The 22,462-nt window shown below is 38.6% G+C and overlaps 1 protein-coding gene across 1 annotated transcript in view; it reads left to right on the top strand.

The window, feature by feature from the left end:
- Positions 1 to 21,772, top strand: part of MAP3K5 (mitogen-activated protein kinase kinase kinase 5) — a 233,126-nt gene extending 211,354 nt beyond the window's left edge. The window contains exons 25-30 of the mRNA XM_049788000.1: positions 122 to 227; positions 3,787 to 4,054; positions 15,614 to 15,726; positions 17,351 to 17,457; positions 20,311 to 20,387; positions 21,241 to 21,772. Of these exons, the coding sequence (XP_049643957.1) occupies positions 122 to 227; positions 3,787 to 4,054; positions 15,614 to 15,726; positions 17,351 to 17,457; positions 20,311 to 20,387; positions 21,241 to 21,301 (732 nt within the window). The 3' untranslated portion in view covers positions 21,302 to 21,772. The remainder of the gene's footprint in view (positions 1 to 121; positions 228 to 3,786; positions 4,055 to 15,613; positions 15,727 to 17,350; positions 17,458 to 20,310; positions 20,388 to 21,240) is intronic.
- The last annotated feature ends 690 nt before the right edge of the window (positions 21,773 to 22,462 follow it).

The following is a 22,462-nucleotide window of genomic DNA, read 5'->3' as shown; positions in this document are numbered from 1 at the left end:
GCTATCTCTCCGGCCCATAGGGTAAATAATTTAATTATTTTTATTGACGTTATTAAAATCTCTATATTAGCTAGGTGGTTTGCATTTAAAAATTAGACTAAACATTGCTTTGTTTCTTCAGGTCAATAAAGTTCTTCGGAATCATAATATCAAGCCACACTGGATGTTTGCTTTAGACAGTATCATCAGAAAAGCGGTGCAGACAGCTATCACCATTCTGGTGCCAGGTCAGAAATAATAAATTACTCTTTGGTCTGAGCAATAGTACACAAACACAGTTTGTTTACTGTAAGGAAGAGCTTTCTTCCTTGTATTATAGAGCATATTTTGGTATAAAGAGAAATTTATATGAGTGACTCAAAATCCATATACTTTTCAGTCTGCAGCTGTCTGTATCCACACTTTCAGATTTGCTGTGATTGAGTCTTGTAAAGAGTTCTTCAAGACTACAGTTTCTGAGGCTGGTCCAATGGCGGTGGTTTATCAGAACTTATTAAAATTAGTATCACAAAAGTTGGTATATAACCCACACACACACACTGCTCAATTTGACTGGCTTCAAAAAAAAAAAAAAAGACTACAATTTCAGACCCCTTTTCAGACTAATAGGTAAGAGCCTGCTAAAGAAAAAGTCCAGGAATCCGATCTTAACCCAACTTCCAGGCTATTTTAATCTGTCCTGGAACATATTTGGAAATCACTAGTTGAAACAGATCTTAGCTCTGTTTGCAGGGAGAGGCAGGAAGGACGGTGTTGAACAAACATGGTTTTATGGGGTAAGTGAGAGATAAGTTTACAACATAAGTCAAACTCTGGTTAATAGTCTACCATTAATAAAAATGTTTTTATAAAATTCTTCCACCATATAGTGTGTGCATGACTAAATATCAGTTGTTTAATCATATAAATTAGAAACATGTTCTATTGCACTAATTTGCACTTCTAAATCAGACAGAATATACCATATTTTCCAATGTATAAGATGACTTTTGAAACAAAAAAAGTCAACCGAAAATCGGGGGTCGTCTTATACGGCGGGTATATCCCAAAAAATGTTTCAATATGCCGCTATAAGAAACACACACACAAAAAAATCAGGCCGCAGAGTTTCCAAATCTCTTTCTTGGGGGCTCCTAAACAGTACTCAAGAGATCTGGGGGCCACTTCTGGCAAAACCCAGCTAACCATGTTGGTGGTTCAGTGCTAGGGTCCGAGGATGGGGTGTTGTTTGGTTCATGTAGTGGGGGAGATTAACTGACGCCACCAGGGAATTGCCAGAAAAGGTGCCTATGATAAGGGACCAATCACTGCCAGGCTGCTCGGACCGCCTCTCTGACTCAGCCAATCCAAGCAGGCTTTTGATGCATGCAAATTAGACAATGTTCTGAACCCGAACCTACACTGTCAAAAACCTGCTCAGATTGGCCAGAGTCAGAGAGGAAGTCAAAGTAAAAGTTAAAAAAGTCAAAGTAGGGGCCGGGTAGGTGGCGCTGGAGGTAAGGTGTCTGCCTTGCAAGCGCTAGCCAAGGAAGGACCACGGTTCGATCCCCCGGCGTCCCATATGGTCCCCCCAAGCCAGGGGTGATTTCTGAGCACATAGCCAGGAGTAACCCCTGAGCATCAAACGGGTGTGGCCCAAAAACCAAAAAAAAAGAAAAAAAAAAAAAGTCAAAGTAAAGCCTTTGAACCTTTGCTTGTTGTGATTGGCTCACTGTGGTACATACAGTTGCAGCACAGGAACGTTTTGTCTGATACAGCGAATATAGGCCTAAACCAATGTTTTAACTGCAAAATTAGGGGGTCGTCTTATACGCCCAGTCGTCTTATATGCTGGAAAATATGGTAAATATGAACTATTAAATTCAGATCATAAAGGAGACCACACACTTTTAAGTCACCATCAAGGAGACATTCCACTATCACTAAACTTGTTCTAAGTGGTTCACACCTTCACCCCCAGCCCTCTAATCACAGACAATGTCTTCTAACATCCTATACACAGTCAGCCTAAAAGACTCAAGGAAGTCCTCAGGTCTTATTCTTGACTCTGTTTTGTGTTCAGGAATTTATGGCACTTATGGCAGTGCTCATTTAGGGCACATTTGAGGTACTGAGGTAAGCTTCGTGTAGAGCTAATACCTTAACCTTGTACTATCTCTGGCCTGCATGTGACATTTCTTTTTCTCCTGTCATCCATCAGTAGGCATATAGGTTGATTTAATGTTTTTTGTGAATAGAGGGGTGCAAATATCCTTTCAAATTAGTGTTTTCATATCCTTTGTATAATGGGGAAATAACCATTCTAAGAGTGGAATTGGTGGATCAAATGATATTTCTTTTTTGTGTGTGTATCTAAAGAAATCTCTATATTAACATCCTTCTACAGGAAGGACAGACGCCTGGTCTCCATGCTATCTCTCCCGGCCCCACTTTATCCCTTTAATTAAGTCTTTTATTTAATCTTTTTTTTTTTAAAGAAACTTTTTTTCCTATAGATATGTGTGAGCATATATATTCTTAGTTTTTGTCGGGAGTCTGGTTTCTTTTCTCTCCACCCCCCCAAATCCACCAGCAATATAATGTAACACCACTTCCTCCTGCAAAGACATATTAAACAAAGGGGAGATCACTACAGATACTGCAGAGATTCAAAGGGTATTCAGAGAATACTTTGAGAAACTCTACACCACTAAATATGAGAACCTGGATGAAATGGATAAATTTTGGAACTCATATAACCTTCCACAGTTGAATAAAGAAGATGTAGCATATCTAAACATTCCCATCACTTGTCCGATCATTTGTTTTAAGGTTCTTTTCCAATCTCTTCTGCTGTATGGAGTTGTTCTGTATCTCATCTTCCAGTTCATTAATTCAGTTCTCAGCTTCTGTTACTCTGTTGGAGAGGCTCCATTGAGGTTTTCATTTCATCTACCAAGTTTTTCAGTTTTGTTATTTCAGTTTGGAGTTTTCTGATTTCTGTCTTTGTGGTCTGTTCAGCTAGATCTATGCTTTCTTTTTCTTTTTCTTTTCTTTTTTTTTTTTTTTTTTTTTTTTTTTTTTGGTTTTTGGGCCACACCCGGTGGTGCTCAGGGGTTACTCCTGGCTGTCTGCTCAGAAATAGCTCCTGGCAGGCTCGGGGGACCATATGGGACACCAGGATTCGAACCAACCACCTTTGGTCCTGTATCGGCTGCTTGCAAGGCAAACGCTGCTGTGCTATCTCTCTGGGCCCAGATCTATGCTTTCTTTGAGTTCTATGATCATCCTCCATATTTCTTCTCTGAACTCTTTATCTGAGAGGCTGACTATGTCGTTGGAACTTTTTGGGTCATCTGAGCTGCTGTCTTCATCCTCTTCATGTACTCCCATATAAGTACCATGTGCTAACTGATTGCACCACTGGAGCTCCAGCTGTCTTTATTCTCTGTGCCTGTTGTTGGCTTTCATTCTTTCCCCATTGAAAAACTTGTGAAGTTTTTTTCTATGTATTATGGTGGAGTTCATTTGCTGGAAAATGTGTGCGGCCATGAAGTGGAGTGGCCGTGCTCCTCTATCCTCACCCTGCTTGGGTGTTCCCGGGTCACCTCTGTCTCATAGCTTCTACAAAGGTTTCTGTGCTTGGGTTAGTCTCAAAGCCACAGCGATGATCAGGCAGATACCCTTGCAATGGTGGCGGTGGTGGCAATCCCTGGAGTATACATGATCTTACTGAAAACAGAGAGCATGACAGTAATGACATAGAAACTAAGATAATTATTTCTATTTTGTTAAAATTGCTTATAGAATTGAGACCACATTTTAGCCTTGCCTCTGAGAGTGATACTGCTGATCAAGAAGATTTGGATATAGAAGATGACCATGAGGAACAACATTCAAATCATAATTTGCGACGACCCCATGCTGTTGCTGCAGCTGCGGTCCCAGCTATCATTGAGGATACTGTGGCTACTTCAGGGGTGAGCACGCTTAGTTCCACTGTGTCCCATGATTCCCAGAGTACTCACCGAACACTTACTCTGCAGCTGGGAAGGATGAAGATTGAAACTAATAGGTGAGTCTTATTTTCATGTGAGTGCATTTCTTTTTTTTTTTCTTTTATAAAAGTACATACATTTTTGGTCTACTTTAAAGTTAGGTCCACAAAAATTATAAAATATGATTCCTTTCAATTATGCAAGCTTGATTTAATGCCTTTTGTATAAAACAAGCTAAAATGATCTTAGTCTCTTTACGTAGATACCTTTTCTACTTCGATTGACTTAATTATTCAGTGCTGTTTCTTTTATTTTTTCCCTTTTTCCTTTTTTTTGTTTTGTTTTTGGGCCACACCTTGTGATGCTCAGGGGTTATTGCTGGCTATGTGCTCAGAAATCACTCCTGGCTCGGGGGACCATATGGGACACTGGGGGATCAAACCAAGGTCCATCCTAGATCAGCCGCGTGCAAGGCAAACACCCTACTGCTGTGATATTGCTCCGGCCCCTCAGTGCTGTTTCTATAGCACTTATTTATATCCAAGGGCACTGGGATTTTCAAAGTTATTTAGTTATAAGCTCAATGACTGTTTTGAATACTAAGGGGGGGCAGCATGTGTAGATCACTGAGAGACTGGCACATGCCTGTATTCTGAAAACCATGATTTGGATTATCAAATTCTTTAATGGGATGAAGACCTCTGTTCTTTTACCTTTTAATGAACCAGGAATTTGGTTCTAATTTTTTGTTTTGGCTTGGTCTGTGGGCTACACCTGGTGATATTTGGGGGCTGCTCCTAGCTTAGATTGCTGCTTGATGGTCTCTACTGGTGGTGTTCAGGGGACCTTGTGGTGTCAGGGATCAAAACATGTAAGCGTATGAAGCCTTTGAGCTATCTCCCCAGTCCTAACAGATTAGGTATAAATTTCTTGTAAGATAATTGGAACCTTGATAAAGTATAATTGTGTTGAAGTTTTGCATGTTAGAATGGATGAAATTATGAACAAGAAGTTCACCACATTTATTATTCTTGCTATATATCTGGAGTGAGTTTTTTCTTGAGTTTTAGGTAGTATAGAATCTCAGATGGTCAGCTAGTTAAGTGAACAGTAAATATTTCCTGATCTCCGCAGATGCTGGCACAGTTCAAGGTCTGAATCTTCATGATTAACAACTTCCTATGCTGGTGGTTACAGTTGGCATAAGAGAAACTGGACTTGATGACTCCAGAATTACAGTGAAAACTGTCTTGGGAGTGAATCAATAAAAGTTGTTCAAATATTTAGAAACATTAACTGAAAATTCTACCTTACTGGAGAGATAAAACATATCCTCTAGAGATAGTTAGGTTTTTAAAGTTTAGATTCTATACTGCACTCAATATAAGCTAAATACTAAAATTCATGCAATATTCAGAACAAATTTTGGTTGGGTGATGTAAATCCAGTCATATTTCTATTATTTGCATAGTAGTTCTAAATAAAGGAAAATTTGGCTTTCTGACTTCTGCATCTCAGTCTTACTCTCTGAAACTCAAGCCCTATCTTGCATCTTGTGCTACTTATTCGAAAAAACACTTTTTGAGTCTCTTCTGTGCCTTTCTTCCAAATTGTGTAGTCATTCATTTTCTCTTCGCAGGCAGTTGTCCAGTTATGACACTCCTTCCATTAGAATAGTAAATGGTAAATGGTGAAGTGCTTTGCTTTATACCCCTACCTCTGGTCTTTGCAGGATGGAACGTATTCATTTCAGTTTTAGGACAGCTCTCCTGCTGCTTTCTGCTTCCAATCAAATTATACAACCGGTAAATCTGCTTCATATACCAGAGAGTTAGAATATTTGTTTTTCTTTCCCTAAAACTTTGCATGATGTGGCTTACATCAGCAGCCCTGTCTCTCTTGAATGCAGCCTTTTCTTTCTCCAGCCATTGCAGTGCTTCTCAGCCCATCCCCACTGAACCCCTGCTCACACAACTCCCAACCTGAAGAGCTCCTCTACCCTGTTTCCTTCATCTCTCTCTTTGTGTGTTGGCTTTCCACAAATGCCTATAACTGTTGTAAGGACTAGAATTTACCACATTTTATTCTTTTTTAGGGAAACCTTCCAAGCAATGCTCAGGAGACCTTGGGGTGGGGGAGGCCCTTCTAGTGCTTCTCAACCAACTGCACAGGTGAATAAATTCCATTATTAAGAATGTGCTGCTACTCCAATTCTTCAGTGCTAAGGATTACCTGGACCACTCCAAGTACTTGAGTGGGTAAATGGGGTGTCCTCCAGGGCTTCACCAAGTGTGTTTTGGGGATATACATGATGCTGAGGATAAACCAACACTGGCCGCATGTGCTTTAACTCCTGGATTACCTCTCTGGCCCCTACATTTTATTTTATTTTATTTTAATCAATTAATAAGTGATTTCATTTGAAACATAATAATTGAAACATAATTCATGTCTTCAATACTGTATTTCCTGGCGTATAAGATGACTGGGTGTATAAGACGAACCCCTAATTTTGCAGTTAAAACATAAGTTTAGGCCTATATTCGCTGTATCAGACAAAACGTTCCTGTGCTGCAACTGTATGTACCACAGTGAGCCAATCACAACAAGCAAAGGTTCAGAGGTTATACTGTCATAGACTTCCTCTCTGACTCTGGCCAATCTGAGCAGGCTTTTGACAGTGTAGATTCGGTCCAGAACATTGTCTCAGTTGCATGCATCAAAAGCCTGCTTGGATTGGCTGAGTCAGAGAGGTGGTCCGAGCAGCCTTACAGTGATTGGTGCAGGATCGAGTTGGAAAATTCATTTGTGGCAATATTCAGACAATTTTTGTTTAGCGGCATACTGAAACATTTTTCGGGATATACTAGGTATAAGACGACCCCCGATTTTTGGTTGACTTTTTTTTTGTTTCAAAAGTCGTCTTATACGCCAGAAAATACGGTGTATGTTTATACTTGAGATTATGAAATCTTTAAGATGGTAGGCCTGCTCCTTCTTTAGTAATAATCTCCTACAGCTCCTCTCATCTCTGAAAAAGTGAATTGAGGAGCAAGACTCTTGTCACAAATAATGTGACCAATGGATAGATGTTTTAGCATAAATGATGAGAAATGAAAATAAGAGGTAGGTTATGGCTTCATTTTTCAGTTGAATATGATCTTATATATAAAATATACATTTTGCAAGTTAAACCTAGAGAAAGTGATCATCTTTTTGTTATTGTAGTTGTTTATTTGGGGGCCCCACCTAGCAGTAGCCAGTGCTATTCTGGGTTTAGGAATTGCTTCCTGTCATGCTCAGAGACCATGTGATATTGTATATTAAGCCCAGTGGTTGCTGCATGCAAAGCATGTACTTCCAAAGTCCTTTGAACAGATCCCATATTCATGTGTCTTGAGGAAAGTTTTGCAACACTTCTGTTATAAATCCAAAGTTTTTGTTTGAGACTAATACCTAGTAGCATTTGGACTATTTGGGCCTAGTGTTTGGGGGTCATTTAAGACAGTGGTCAGAGTTCATGTTAGTGCTCTAGACCAAGCCCATGCATCCCACTTGCAAAGCATTTGCTGAGCCAGTTGAACTATCTATATAGCCCCATAATTTTTTTTCTTTGACTAATGTAATCATGTTTATCCAGCTATGTTGGATGGACAGTAATAGTGAATGGCAAAAAGCATAGAAATAGCTATAGAATATGTTTTGCTTTATGTAGTACTTATAATACAACATAATATAAGCATTTGCTTACATAGTGTTTCAATAAACAGCTCACTTCACTAAAGGTATTGAAACGATGATACAATGACAGTCAGATGACGGACAAATAGTCTAGCAGATAAGACACAGCCAACCTTTGCACACAGCCATCCTGAGTCTAATCCTCTGCACTTTATATAATCCCCCAAGCCCTGCCAGAAGTCATCCTTGAATACAGAACCAGAGACAAAGCTTGATTGTGCCCCCGCCCCCAGTTTTTTATTTCAATTTAAGGAGTAGTTGACTATTTCCATATCCTGCAGTTCTAGAATTCCCCACCAACCTGCCTCCCTTTCTCCCCCTCTGCCCCCGAATCATCAAAGTTTTAACAAAAGTGACCACATAGCAGATCTTTCCCCCAACTTCTGAAATAGTAAGGCAGGAAATTACTTGGTTTTAAAGGATTTTCCTACTGAGAGAAGACTAAGTAAAAATAAAACTGAAAGAATTGCTATGTCCTTAAAATAAATAATTCTGAGAGTTGAATTTGAGATAAATGAGGCACCTTTTCAATATCTTGTTTCTATTGCTAATTTCTTGCTTTTAAAGATTAAAAAAATGAATCACATAGTTTAGACTGACATAATAAACTTATCAACCATGTCACTCTGTTCTTTGAGAAAACAATAAGAACATTTCATCTCTATAAAAAGAAAAAATACATATCAGAAAAAAATTGCAAGCTAATAATTTCTTATTGTTCTTACTAGCCATTTATTTGAATATCACCCATCAAAATAGATTTTAAAAATCTCCCTCCACTCTTCAGCTTCTTTCTTGCTTTCAATTTTGACTGAAAATTCATCTGAGGGTGTGCTACTTACATTGAGGTCGTTTTTTAATAATTTGTTTTTGTTTTTTGGGGCCACACCTGTTTGATGCTCAGGGTATACTCCTGGCTAAGCGCTCAGAAATTGCCCCTGGCTTGGGGGGACCATATGGGATGCCAGGGGATAGAACTGAGGTTCTGATCCTTGGCTAGTACTTGTAAGGCAGACACCTTACCTTTAGCGCCTGGCCGGCCCCTGAGGTTGTTCTTTAAACAGCCTGTTCTTAGTTTATTTGGATTTGGTTTGGGATCTACATCCAGTAGGGCTCATGAGGGCTTCTTCCAACTGAGTACACAGGAGTCACTCCTTTCAGGGGACCATATGGTGCTGGGGATCTGAATCCAGGCCTCCCACTTGCACAACATGATGCATTTGGCCCATTGCCCTATGCAGTTTCCCCCAAGCCACCTTCTCTGGTTTTCTTATATCTTCCTTTTGTTCCAACTCCACTACATACTCTGCTTTGATCCTTTCTCCTAGACTAGGTCAGGGCCTCATATTACTATTTCATGTAAAGAATTGACGGAGCTTTAGGAGTCAGACAGAAAACCGTACTATGCCCTGAGAAAGCCCTTCTGTAGGACTGGAGACTGCCACTGGAATTAGAATCTATTTAGCAAAGGTGTGACTGGCCCTGAGCAGGGCACTTTACCGAAGCTGGCTCATTTCATGCTCGAGGTAATCCTTTCAGGAAGTTTTCATTTTCCTTTTTACAGATGAAAAGAAAACTGAAGCCAAGAGGCATTAATTTGTCAAGTAAACACAAGAAGTGCAGGACTGAACCAGGACACAACCTGAGAGATCTCTTTCACTTCTAAAACAACCCAACTGTAGCAATAGGAAACTTTTAGTAGATTCTGTTCTTGTGCTAAATGTACCAGTCCTCACAAAATGAAACAAATGTAACTCTGGAGTAAGCAGCTATTTAACTGGGTGATCTTTTTTTTCTAATATTTATTTAAACACCTTGATTACAAATACGATTGTAGTTGGGTTTCAGTCATGTGAACAACCCCCTTCACTAGTGCAACATTCCCACCACCATTGTCCCATATCTCCCTCCTCCCACCCCACCCCCACCTCTACTCTAGTCAGGCGTTCCACTTCCCTCATTTATTCACATTGTTATGATAGTTCTCAGTGTATTTATTTCTCTAACTGCACTCACAACTCTGTAATGAGCTTCATGTAGTGAGCTGGACCTTCCAGTCCTCCTCTCTTTGTCTCCGAGGATTATTGCAAAAATTTCTTTTATTTTTCTTAAAACCCATAGATGAGTGGGACTATTCTGTGTCTATCTCGCTCCCTCTGACTCATTTCACTCAGCATAATAGATTCCATGTGCATCCATGTATAGGAAAATTTCATGAGTTCATCTCTCCTGATGGCTCCATAATATTCCATTGTGTATATGTACCATAGTTTGTTTAGCCATTCATCTGTTGAAGGGCATCTTGGTTGTTTCCAGAGTCTGGCTATTGTAAATAGCGCAGCAATGAATATAGTTGTGAGGAAGGGATTTTTGTATTTTTGTATTTCTATAGTATATCCCTAGGAGTGGTATAGCTGGACCGTATGGGAGCTCAACTTCCAGGTTTTGGAGGAATCTCCATATCACTTTCCATAAAGCAATATGGATTCCAGCAGTGAATAAGAGTTCCTTTCTCTCCACATCCTCGCCAATATTGCTTGTTCTCGTTCTTTGTGATATGTGCCAATCTCTGGCATGAGATGGTACCTCATCATTGTTTGATTTGCATCTCTCTAATGATTAGTGATGTGGAGCATTTTTTTCATATGCCTTTTAGCCATTTGTATTTCTTCTTTGAGAAAGTGTCTGTTCATTTCTTCTCCCCATTTTTTTGATGGGATTAGATGTTATTTTCTTGTAAAGTTCTGTCAATGCCTTGTATACTTTGGATATTAGCCCCTTATCTGATGGGTATTGAGTGAATAGTTTATCCCATCAGTTGGTGGCTCTTATATCCTGGGCACTATTTCCTTTGAGGTGCGGAAGCTTCTCAGTTTAATATATCCCAATTTGTTTATCTCTGCTTCCATTTGTTTGAAGAATGCTGTTTCCCCCTTAAAGATGCCTTTAGTCTCAATGTCATGGAGTGTTTGACCTACATGTTGTTCTGTATACCTTATGGTTTCAGGTCTGATATCAAGGTCTTTAATCCATTTGGATTTTACTTTCATACATGATGTTAACTGGGGGTCTCAGTTCACTATTTTGCAAGTGGCTAACCAGTTGTGCCAACACCACTTGTTGAAGAGGCTTTCCTTGCTCCATTTAGGATTTCTTGCTCCTTTGTCAAAAAGTAGGTGATTGTATGTCTGGGGAACATTCTCTGAGTACTCAAGCCTATTCCACTGATCGGAGGGTCTGTCTTTATTCCAGTACCATGTTGTTTTGATAACAATTGTATTGTAATACAGTTTAAAATTGGGGAAAGTAATGCCTTTCATGTTTCTTTTTCCAAGGAGTTCTTTAGCTATTCGAGGGTGTTTATTGTTCCAAATGAATTTCAGAAGTGTTTGATCCACTTCTTTGAGGAATGTCATGGATATCTTTAGAGGAATCATATTAAATCTGTACAATGCTTTGGGGAGTATTTTAATGACATTTTACATCATTTTAATCATATTTTAATGATGTTTTAAGATCATTTTAGTGTTAATCCTGCCAACCCATTAGCATGGTTTGTGTTTCCATTTCCTAGTATCCTCTCTTATTTCTTGAAGCAGTGTTTTATAGTTTTTTTTGAATAGGTCCTTCATGTCTTTGGTCAAGTTGACTCCAAGATGTTTGAGTCTGTGTGGCACTAATGTGAGTGGGGTTGTTTTCTTAATGTCCATTTCTTCTTTATCATTATTGGTGTATAAAAAGGCCATTGATTTCTGTGTGTTAAATTTGTAGCCTGACACCTTGCTATATGAATGTATTGTTTCTAGAAGCTTTTTGGTAGTCTTTAGGGTTTTCTAAGTAGAGTATCATTTCATCTGCAGTGAGAGCTTGACTTCTTCCTTTCCTATCTGGATTCCCTTGATATTTTTTCCTTGCCTAATCGCTATAGCAAGTACTTCCAGTACTATGTTGAATAGGAGTGGTGATAGAGGAGAGCCCTGTCTTGTACCAGAATTTAGAGGCAAGGGTTTTAGTTTTTCTCCATTGAGGATGATAGTTGCCATTGGCTTATGGTAGATGGCCTTAACCATATTGAGAAAGGTTCCTTTCATTCCTATCTTGCTGAGAGTTTTTATCAAGAACGAATTCTTGATAAACATTTGACCATATCAAATGCTTTCTCTGCATCTATTGATACGATCATGTGATTTTCATTTTTCTTATTGTTGATGTTGTGTATTATGTTGATAGATTTACGGATGTGAAACCAGCCTTGCATTCCTGGGATGAAACCTTCTTGATTGTAGTGAATGATCTTCTTGATGAGGCATTGGATCCTGTTTGCCAGGATTTTGTTGAGGATCTTTGCATCTGTATTCATCAGGGATATTGGTCTGTAATTTTCTTTTTTGGCAGCATCTCTGTCTGATTTTGGTATCAGGGTGATAAAACTTATTTGAAATCATTCCTGTTTTTTCAATTTCATGAAAAAGCCTGGCCAGGATTGGTAGTAGTTCCTCTTGAAAGGTTTGAAAGAATTCATTTGTGAATCCATCTGGACCTGGGCTTTTCTTTTTGGGCAGACATTTTAATGTCCTCGATGGTGATGGGGGTGTTTAGATATTTTACATTTTCCTTAGTCAACCATGGTAGTTTATAGGTGTCCAATAATTTATCCATTTCTTTCAGATTCTCATATTTGGTGGCATAGAGTTTCTCAAAGTAGTCTCTGATTACCGTTTGAATCTCTGCAATATCTGTAGTGATCTTCCCCTTTTCATTTCTAATACGAGTTATCAAGTTTCTCACTTTCTTTGTGAATTTTGCCAATAGTTTATCATTATTGTTTATTTTTTCAAAGAACCAACTTCTGATTTCATTGATCTTTCAGATTGTTTCTTGGGTTTCCACTTCATTGATATCTGCTCTAAGCTTTGTTATTTCCTTCTGTCTCCCTATTTTTGGTTCCTTTTGTTGATCATTTTCTAATTTTATGAGCTGTGTCATTATGCTGTTCATGTATGCCCCTTCTTTCCTGATGTGTGCTTGCAAAGCTATAAATTTTCCTCTCAGTACTGCTTTTGCTGTGTTCCATAGATTCTGATAGTTTGTGTCTTCATTGTCATTTGTTTACAGGAAAGTTTTGATTTCATCTCAGACCCACTGGTTGTTCAGTAGCAGGCTGTTTAATTTCTAGTTGTTAATGTTCTTGTTCAGTAGCAGGCTGTTTAATTTCTAGTTGTTAATGTTCTTCTTCTGTGTTCCTTTGTAGTTCACATCTAATTTCAGAACCTTGTGGTCAGGAAAGGTAGCCTGCAAAATTTCTATCCTTTTGATTTTATGGAGGCATGTTTTATGTCCCAGCATGTGATCTATCCTGGAGAATGACCCATGTACACTGGAGAAGAAAATGTATCCAGGTCTCTGGGGATGGAGTGTCCTATATATATCTACTAGACCTCTTTCTTCCATTTCTCTTTTCAGGGCTAGTATATTTTTGTTGGGTTTCAGTCTGGTTGACTTATCAAGTGTTGACAGGGCCGTGTTAAGGTCTACCACAATTACTGTGTTATTTTGATGTCCTCTTTCAAATTTGTCAATAATTGTATTAGATAATTAGGTGGTCTCTCATTGGGTGCATACATGTTTAGTAGTGTGATTTCTTCCTGTTGCACATATCCCTTGATTAGTACAAAGTGTCCATCTTTGTCCCTTGCAACTTTTCTCAGTCCAAAGTTTGTGTCCTCTGATATTAATATGGCCATCCCTGCTTGGTTAAGGGTGTTGTTTGCTTGGATGATTCTCCTCTAGCCTTTGATTTTGAGTCTATGTTTGTTCTGACTATTCAGGTGTGTTTCTTGTAGGCAGCTGAAGGTTGGATTCATCTTTTTCATCCATTTAGCCATTCTGTGTCTTTTAACTGGTGTATTTAGTACATTGACATTGAGATAGATGATTGTCATGGGATTTAATGTCATCTTTGTATATAAGTTTGGCATGTCTGTTGGTCTGTCTTGTCTTAAAGTAGACTTTTCAGTTTCTCCTTTAAGGCTGGTTTTCCATCTGTGAAGTTTCTGAGCTGTTGCTTATCCGTGAAGCAATGTATCCTTCCTTCAAACCTGAACGTGAGTCAGACTGGGTGCAGTATTCTAGGTGAAGCCTCCATTTCATTCAGTCTTGTCACAATATCCCACCACTGTCTTTTGGCTTGAGAGTTTTTTGTGACATGTCTGCTATAAACTTATGGATGCTCTTTTGAATGAAATTTCCCTTTTTTGATCTTGCTGCTTTCAATATTCTATCTTTACCTGTAGGTAAAGATTGTGACTAGGATGTTTTTGGGGTGTTTTTCTTGAGGTCTCTTTTAGCTGGTACTCTTTGGGCATGCAGGATTTTATTGCATGCGGTCTTTAGCTCGGGGAGTTTCTCTGTGATGATGTCTTTGTTGATTCTTCCTGGGGATCCCTTTTATCTGGGTGATCTTATTAATAACTATGTATCTCAATTATTATAATTTTGAATCCATAAAATTAAAGGTAGTTTTTCTTTTAAAAAAATCATATTCTGGGGCCGGAGAGATAGCATGGAGGTAAGGCGTTTGCCTTTCATGCAGAAGGTCATCAGTTCGAATCCCGGCGTCCCATATGGTCCCCCGTGCCTGCCAGGAGCAATTTCTGAGCATGGAGCCAGGAATAACCCCTGAGCACCGCCGGGTGTGATCCAAAAACCAAAAAAAAAAAAAAAAATCATATTCTGGGGCCGGAGAGATAGCATGAAGGTAAGGCGTTTGCCTTTCATGCAGAAGGTCATCGGTTCGAATCCCGGCGTCCCATATGGTCCCCTGTGCTTGCCAGGAGCAATTTCTGAGCATGGAGCCAGGAATAACCCCTGAGCACTGCCGGGTGAGACCCAAAAACCAAAAAAAAAAATAAATCATATTCTCTATAAACTGGAATGTTTTTTCAGAAGAAATAGTGAGTTACCAGTTGGCTCTCAGTTGCAAAGTAAAGCTTTCATGGGTAATAGTTATGATATCAATATTATTTATAATATTTATAATATAAATAATATTTATATTATAAATACTTATAAATATAAATAATCAGATGTCAAGTAGGAATCAAATGTTCCTGGAACACAGGCTATTCTTTCACCACTTCATCCCCACTTAGAAATGAGAGTAATAATAAAAGCAATCCATCCTAGCAACTGTCATTAACATCATGGAGCATGTTACAGGTATTATAGGTGACCAGTTTTCCAGTTGTTTTTGTTTCGTTTTGTTTTTTATTGTTTTGGGGTCACAGCCAGCAGTGCTCAGGGGTTACTCCTGGCTCTATATTCAGAAATCACTCCTGGAAGGCTCAGGGAACCATATGGTATGCCGAGACTCGAACCACCAACATTCTGCATGAAAGGCAAACACCTTACCTCCATGCTATCTCTCCAGCCCCCAGTTTTCCAGTTTAAAAAAGATACCATCTTTCTCTTTGGCATTAATATTGCCCATATAGATTGACCAGCTGTTTTCATGAAGGCCACAAATGAAACAGATAGCCACTATACATACATGTGCATAAATCAATAGATCATTATCTTTGAATATTTGGCAATCTCAAATAAAGTTTTGAATCTTATCTGGAATCACAATGTCATCTTACCATTTAATATGCAGGTTTTATGAACCAACAAGATGAGTACCACCTAATAAATTTATTAGAAAATTATAAGTTCATATCCCCCTTCCTCCCACACAGCTACCTTTATCAAAATCTTCATTTCAGTAAAGTTCCAGGGTGTTTATATTCATTATGACTTGGGAAATCCATGTCTGGAAGGTCATTTGCTGTCATTTCTAGCTTTACTAACATATCAACTCTTTTATTTATTTATCTATCTACTTATTTATTTTGCAGATTACTGGAAGAATTGGTTCAGAAAGAGAAAGAATTACAGGCACTCCTTCACAGAGCAATTGAGGAAAAAGAACAAGAAATTAAGCACCTGAAGCTTAAGTCCCAACCAATAGGTAAATAATACACTAAAGTAATATTGTTCAACTAGGTTGCCACGGAAAGCTGAGAAAGCCAATAGGCAGTTTTAATCTATCAACATCCATCACATATCACAACTACAGCAAGAAATGCTTTTTAAAAAAAATAGCTAATTCTTGGACCCAAAGAGATTGCACAGTGGTGTTTACCTTGCAAGCAGCCGACCTAGTACCTAAGGTGGTTGGTTCGAATCCCGGCATCCCATATGGTTCCCCCATGCCTGCCAGGAGTTATTTCTGAGCAGATAGCCAGGAGTAACCCCTGAGCACCACTGGGTATGCCCCCCCTCCCCAAAAAAATAGCTAATTCTTAATTGTAGCATACTGTTCTTATGAAAGCAGTTGACTCATAGTAAATCAGATTTTTAGTGGTTTCTAAATTCTCTAGAATTTTATTTCTTTTTAAAGATCACTAGGAGAAAATAATACTTTTTTAGTCATTTTTGCACTTGTGTTCTTTTATATAGATTTTCCCATCTCCTAATTGGATAAGGCTTAAATAGAATAAAGAGGTGATAATTAAATGTCACAGATAATAAATGTCATGGATTAAAATACAGAGTGCATGTAATTTACATCTGAGTTTTTGAAAAAAATGTGGATTGGAACTTTGTGAGAAATTTGGGGAGATGAAATAATATCTTTAGAGATAGTGTGTTGCCCATTTGATATATAATTTTTTCATATTATTTAAGATAATTGGAAGTAAATAGTATTATATATAAATACAATTCTATAGTTCTATATTAATAATTCCAGTCTTTTTTGCATAAAGAGCATAGACCATTTTTATGCACAAAGTTTACTCTTAAACTTTAAAATTAGGGCCAAAGAGAATATGAATTAAAGTGCATTAAAGGCTTACTAATCCCCCCTAAAAGCAACCAAATAAAGCCAGTTTTGTGTAACTAGAAATAAAGGCTTACTAAAGTGCATGCTTTGCATGCAGTCAGCCCCATTCAATTCCATGCATCACAGTCCTTGAAAATTGTCAGATATAGCGCTGGAGCCCCCAAATATTGCTAGATATGGGCCTAGAGTCCCCCATGCATTGTTGGGTTGGTCTAGGAAATCCCATGTTTAGGCCCTTACATTGAACTATTGGCCTGGCTTGCTGAGAATGGCCAGAAGGGATGCAGAGGCCTCCTGAGTACTACAGGAGACCCAAATAAAGAAGCAATACAGTGACATAGAGTTGAATACTATTACATTATTTTTTGGACTTCATTTACTAATAGGTTGAATAATCTTTGGCCGTATAAAAGAACTATAAATAATACTAAATTCTCAATTGTTTTTTATTTTCTGATAGAGCAAAATCATTTAAATAATCAATATCCTGGGGTCGGAGAGATAACATGTGGTAAGGCGTTTGCCTTGTATGCAGACGGACAGTGCTTTGAATCCCGGCATCCCATGTGGTCCCCCAGCCCTGCCAGGAGTGATTTCTGAGCGTAGAGCCAGGAGTAACCCTGAGCGCTGCCAGGTGTGACTCAAAAAAGAAAACAAAACAAAACAAAAAAAAAATCAATATCCTTTGATTAGGAGAGTTTCTGGTAACCTGAAACATCTTTCATCTTCCAATCCAATTTTGTTTCAGATATTCCTGGGTTACCCAGCCTAAGTTTCCCTGGCACAAATATTGAAGATTCTGAACTTACTGATTGGCTGAAAGAAAATGGAGCTGATGATTACACTATACGTCAGGTAAAGAAATCTATCTGTGGGTCAGGAATTCTTTCACTTTATTACATAAATTGAGTGCCACTGGGTACCGACTACAGGGGATAACACTGTTGAGCAACTCAGACCCAGTCCTACCCTCAGGCCAGACATGTGATCATCAAGTATTCTGCGATTTAAATACAATTTACATTTATATTTATTTATTTATTATATAAATTATTATAAATATAAACTTATATATAAATACAATTTCTATGAAAAAGTGGCTTCAGTATTTAGAGACACATGAAAGGAGAGGTTGCAGAAAGTTTCCTTCTAATGGTGCTGGAGGGGTGAAATCTGAAGGAATAGTTTGGAAGAGACTGGTATTCTCTAAATATTTAGGAGAGGACAAATAAGAAGGGAAAATTCATGGATGGGCATACAGAAGGTGGAGACAGTGAAGCAGGCAAAATGGATGGTGCTGAATCCTTGTCAATTTTTCTGTATTCAAATACAAAAACAAAAGAGGAGGAAAAATAAAGACAGAATCAAAAGTAAAAATTTCTTCTGTTTCTGGTTCTTTTTATTTTTTGATTTTTGAGTCACACCCAGCAGTGCTTTGCGTTACTCTTGGCTCTACTCTCCAGGCAGACTCGGAGGACAATATGATATGCCGGGATTTGAACCACCGTCCTTCTGCATGCAAGGCAAATGCCCTACCTCCATTCTATCTCTCTGGCCCGTGTTTCTGGTTCTTTTGCATGTCAACTTGGAATATCATTAGATTTCACTAAAAAGCAACTATTTATTGCTACTTAATAAAATACATCCCTCTCATCTCATGGCTTTATGTGAGAAATAAGTCCTTTCTGCATAAACCAGACTATAGTTATAATAACCTCCATTCCTTATAGACTTATAATCAGAATGAATAGCACTATTTCAAGGCTGACTATATTTATAAAGACATTATATCAAATCATCATTATCATTTAGAGGAGTAACCTCCAGCGATTCTGGGTCAAAGGTCCTATGGTTACTCCTAGCCATGTAGGGCTGACTAGTGGTTCAAATGGACTGTAGTGCTACAAACACTGAGGGAAGGAACATGTGGGTCCAAGGACTGAACTCACAAATGCCTATGCATGTTTTTGCTGCTTTGGACTAACTCCCCAAATCTGCATTTTTATAACTACAGAGCAGAGTCACAATATTAATTGATTTGTTGCATTATTCTGGAGCAATAAATGATAATCAAACTTACTGCCCTTTAGAAAATAGATCATAAATTTAAAGCCAAAGTTTAACTCAGTGCTTTGGAGCTGGAAACATAGTACAAGAATTAAGGTACTTGCCTTGAATGAGAATGACCCTGGTTCAATCTATGGTATCCATAGATTGGTAGTGTCCTGAACACTATTAGGAATGACCCTGATGGGACCGGAGTGGTAGCACAGTGATAGGGCATTTGCCTTGCACACGGCTGACCCAGGACAGATGCTGGTTCGATCCCCAGCATCCCATATGGTCCCCGAGCCAGGAGGAATTTCTGAGCACAGAGCCAGTAATAATCCCTGAGCACTGCCAGGCAAAGCCCAACCCCCCCCCCCAAAAAAAAGGAGTGTCCCTGCGCACAGAGCAGCTAGGAATAGTCCTGAGAACTGTCAAACATGGCCCCCAAACAACACAATAATTAACTGATTGATTCAGTACTCTGAATCAATTTATGGAATAGTATTTGTATTAGCCATGAAAAGTTAATTCATAAACTTAGTGCAAGATACAAAAATGCAAAAAAAGAGTTGAGATAAATAAAAATGTACCCTGTCAAAGATGTTATCTTATGAGTAGCAGATGTAATTACAAGTAAATGTCCTTATAAGACTACTATGAGGGCCCGGAGAGATAGCACAGCGGTGTTTGCCTTGCAAGCAGCCGATCCAGGACCAAAGGTGGTTGGTTCGAATCCCGGTGTCCCATATGGTCCCCCGTCCTGCCAGGAGCTATTTCTGAGCAGACAGCCAGGAGTAACCCCTGAGCACCGCCGGGTGTGGCCCAAAAACAAAAACAAAAGACTACTATGAAATTATAGTGTTGTTTATTTCTTTATACATTTAAAAGACATAAAATAGGGGCCGGTAAGGTGGCACTGGAGGTAAGCCTTGTAAGCGCTAGCCAAGGAAGGACCACGGTTCGATCCCCCGGCATCCCATATGGTCCCCCCAAGCCAGGGGCAATTTCTGAGCACTTAGCCAGGAATAACCCCAGAGCATCAAACAGGTGTGGCTTGAAAAAAAAAATAGAAAAAAGACATAAAATAGAGTTCTTTGATGTTATTTTGTAATAGAGGTGTCTTTCCCTTAAGATTTTCAGGAAAATAATTAACTTTTCTGTATGATACATTTTTAACTATTTCCAATTTTTACATTATAGATGGAATTTATTATTTAGGGACTGGAGCTGTGGTGCAAGCAGTAAGGTGTCTGCCTTGCGCGTGCTAGCCTAGGACGGACTATGGTTCAATCCCTCGGCATCCCATATAGTCCCCCAAGCTAGGAGCGATTTCTAAGTGCATAGCCAGGAGTAACCTCTGAGCATCACCGGGTGTGGCCCAAAATCTAAAAAAGAGAAAAAAATGGGGCCGGAGAGATAGCATGGAGGTAGGGTGTTTGCCTTTCATGCTGGAGGTCATCGGTTCAAATCCCGGCGTCCCATATGGTCCCTCGTGCCTGCCAGGAGCAATTTCTGAGCCTGGAGCCAGGAATAACTCCTGAGCACTGCCGGGTGTGACCCAAAAACCAAAAAAAAAAAACCAAAAAAAAAAAAAAAAAAGAGAAAAAAATAGTTTATTATGTATTACTTACTCTTGTTTATATTGTACTTTTTATGCAGTTTGTGACTGAGCGCTATTCACTGGAAGATATTCTTTGCTATGTCACACGGGAGGATCTAAAATGCCTGAAACTAAGGTATCGTTTTTACTTTTGACAGTTCTCATCGAAAGAGCACTGGTTGAGATGAAGTAGCCTGTTTCTGCCATGACTGAGTCCCTGGCTTCTCATTAGTTTCCTGGTCTTTTAATTTGCTCTGCTATCATAGCATAGCTATCTAGTTTTCATTGCTCTAAGTATGTTAAGTTAATAGGAACTATACTGTATCTTAGCACTCTAATGACCAATATTTTTATATTAGTACATGAAAATTAACTGGGACAATGGCCTCAGTATCCAACCCTTATACAGATATTCTAAGCTGTCTTAAATGCTCTAATGTAGGTAACAATTGTCCTATATTTTGATATTGGGCTGAGGTACTATTTGGCCATCCCGGTAACTGGTAAATCTGATATGTTTTCTTAATTAGTTTTTCCATCAGGCCAAGCATATATAAATCAGTCACATTCACCTCTGTAAAAATTATTTCAGGAGTTGGAGGGATAGTACAGCAAGTAGGGTGCTCACCTTGCACCCAGCCAGCCCGAGTTCAATCTCCAGCATTACCATCAGGAGTAATCCCTGAATGCAGAGCCAGAAATTACTCCTGAAGATTGCCAGGTGTGGCCAAAAAAAATTTTTTTTAAAAATTCAGAAATACTGAGTATCTAAAATGCTGCTTTGAGACTCAGTTGTTTGTGGGAGTAGAAAAGGAAAGCAAGGAGGGATGGGGAAAAATATATACAAAAAGAATACATGTTGGTTGATAGGACTTTGGGATCTTCCTGTACTGATCAGAGCAGTGAAAGCTAAGAAGTCATTTTCCATTTCAAGGGCAGTATTTCCAACAAATGTGTTCTCTTCACTGTGTTCTTGTGTCTTTCTCCAGGGGAGGAATGCTCTGTGCATTGTGGAAGGCCATCACTGACTTTCGACACAAAAATATGTGAATGTCACTTAATTTGTTTCCAAGCTTGTGTGAAGACTCTACAAATGAATCCAGAATTGATCTTAGGGGCGAGAAAATCAAAGGGAGAGAGAAAGAAGCTGCACTTTAACTCCAGTATTTGTTTACTCGTGTTAAAAAATACACTGAAATTTCCTAACTGCTTCTATTTCTATCATTCATAAGGACTCTTCCTATGAACGCTTCCAATAATCCTACACATTGGTTATTACGTGTTAAGAATTATTTTTGTCCAAACATTTTTATGGAAATATTTTAAAATCAGCAGCGATTTGCACTTCAACCAAATGTTTATTTCACACAAAAAGAGGTAACATTTCATGTGATTGTGCATCACTGGAACAAAACCAAAATGTGACCAGAATTGTTTTAGGTTTATCTGTGCTTGTAATGTGCCCTGACAATCTAAGTAAAAATGCATAGTTTTGATTATTATGTAATTTATGTCACTTGTTAAGTGTGCAGAACCTGAGAACAATGATTTTTACTTTTGGATCTGTGCTAATTGTCATATTTACTGTATTTTGTAACTTAAGTTTCTTGCCTATCATCTATTGGTTTGAATTGTTTATGTACTACTGAACTGTACCAGTTGCACCTGCATGAGTTACAGTAATGTTAGCTTGTTCTAAAGCTACCTATTGTGTCATATTTACTCTAAAAAAAGTAAAGATATTCTCAATATATGATTTCGATAGAGTCCCTTTTATTGGATAAGTAGGATGCTGTATCAGAATGCCAGTCATTCAGATATACCACTAAATAGAATGTATTCTCTAGTTAAAGTAATAAAAGCACATCTGATATCCCATTGGATCTCAGGGCAATAGAATGGTAAGAAATAGGATAAAAGGAAAGTGAATCAAAGGCCCAAGTTATATTTTTGTTCATTTCTTTTTGAGCCATGTCTATTTTTGGTGCTTCTGGCTCTGTTCCGGGATCACTCTTGGTGGGCTTGTGGGAAAGGACAACATGTGGTACTGGGAAATGAACTGTAATTGGCCTCATGCAAGGCAAGTGATTTGACCCCTGTACTATCTCTCCTATCCCACTTCTTGAGCCTATTCATCATGCAGACTCAAGTAATACACAACTATCCGTAAGTATGATTTTTATATAACAATACTATATAACACAGTAGTCA

Source organism: Suncus etruscus, chromosome 15 (genome assembly GCF_024139225.1).
Source record: "Suncus etruscus isolate mSunEtr1 chromosome 15, mSunEtr1.pri.cur, whole genome shotgun sequence".
In the NCBI taxonomy this organism is placed as follows: Eukaryota; Metazoa; Chordata; class Mammalia; order Eulipotyphla; family Soricidae; genus Suncus; species Suncus etruscus.
Note: the sequence above shows the minus strand (reverse complement) of the source record. Positions and strands in the feature narration are given on the sequence as shown.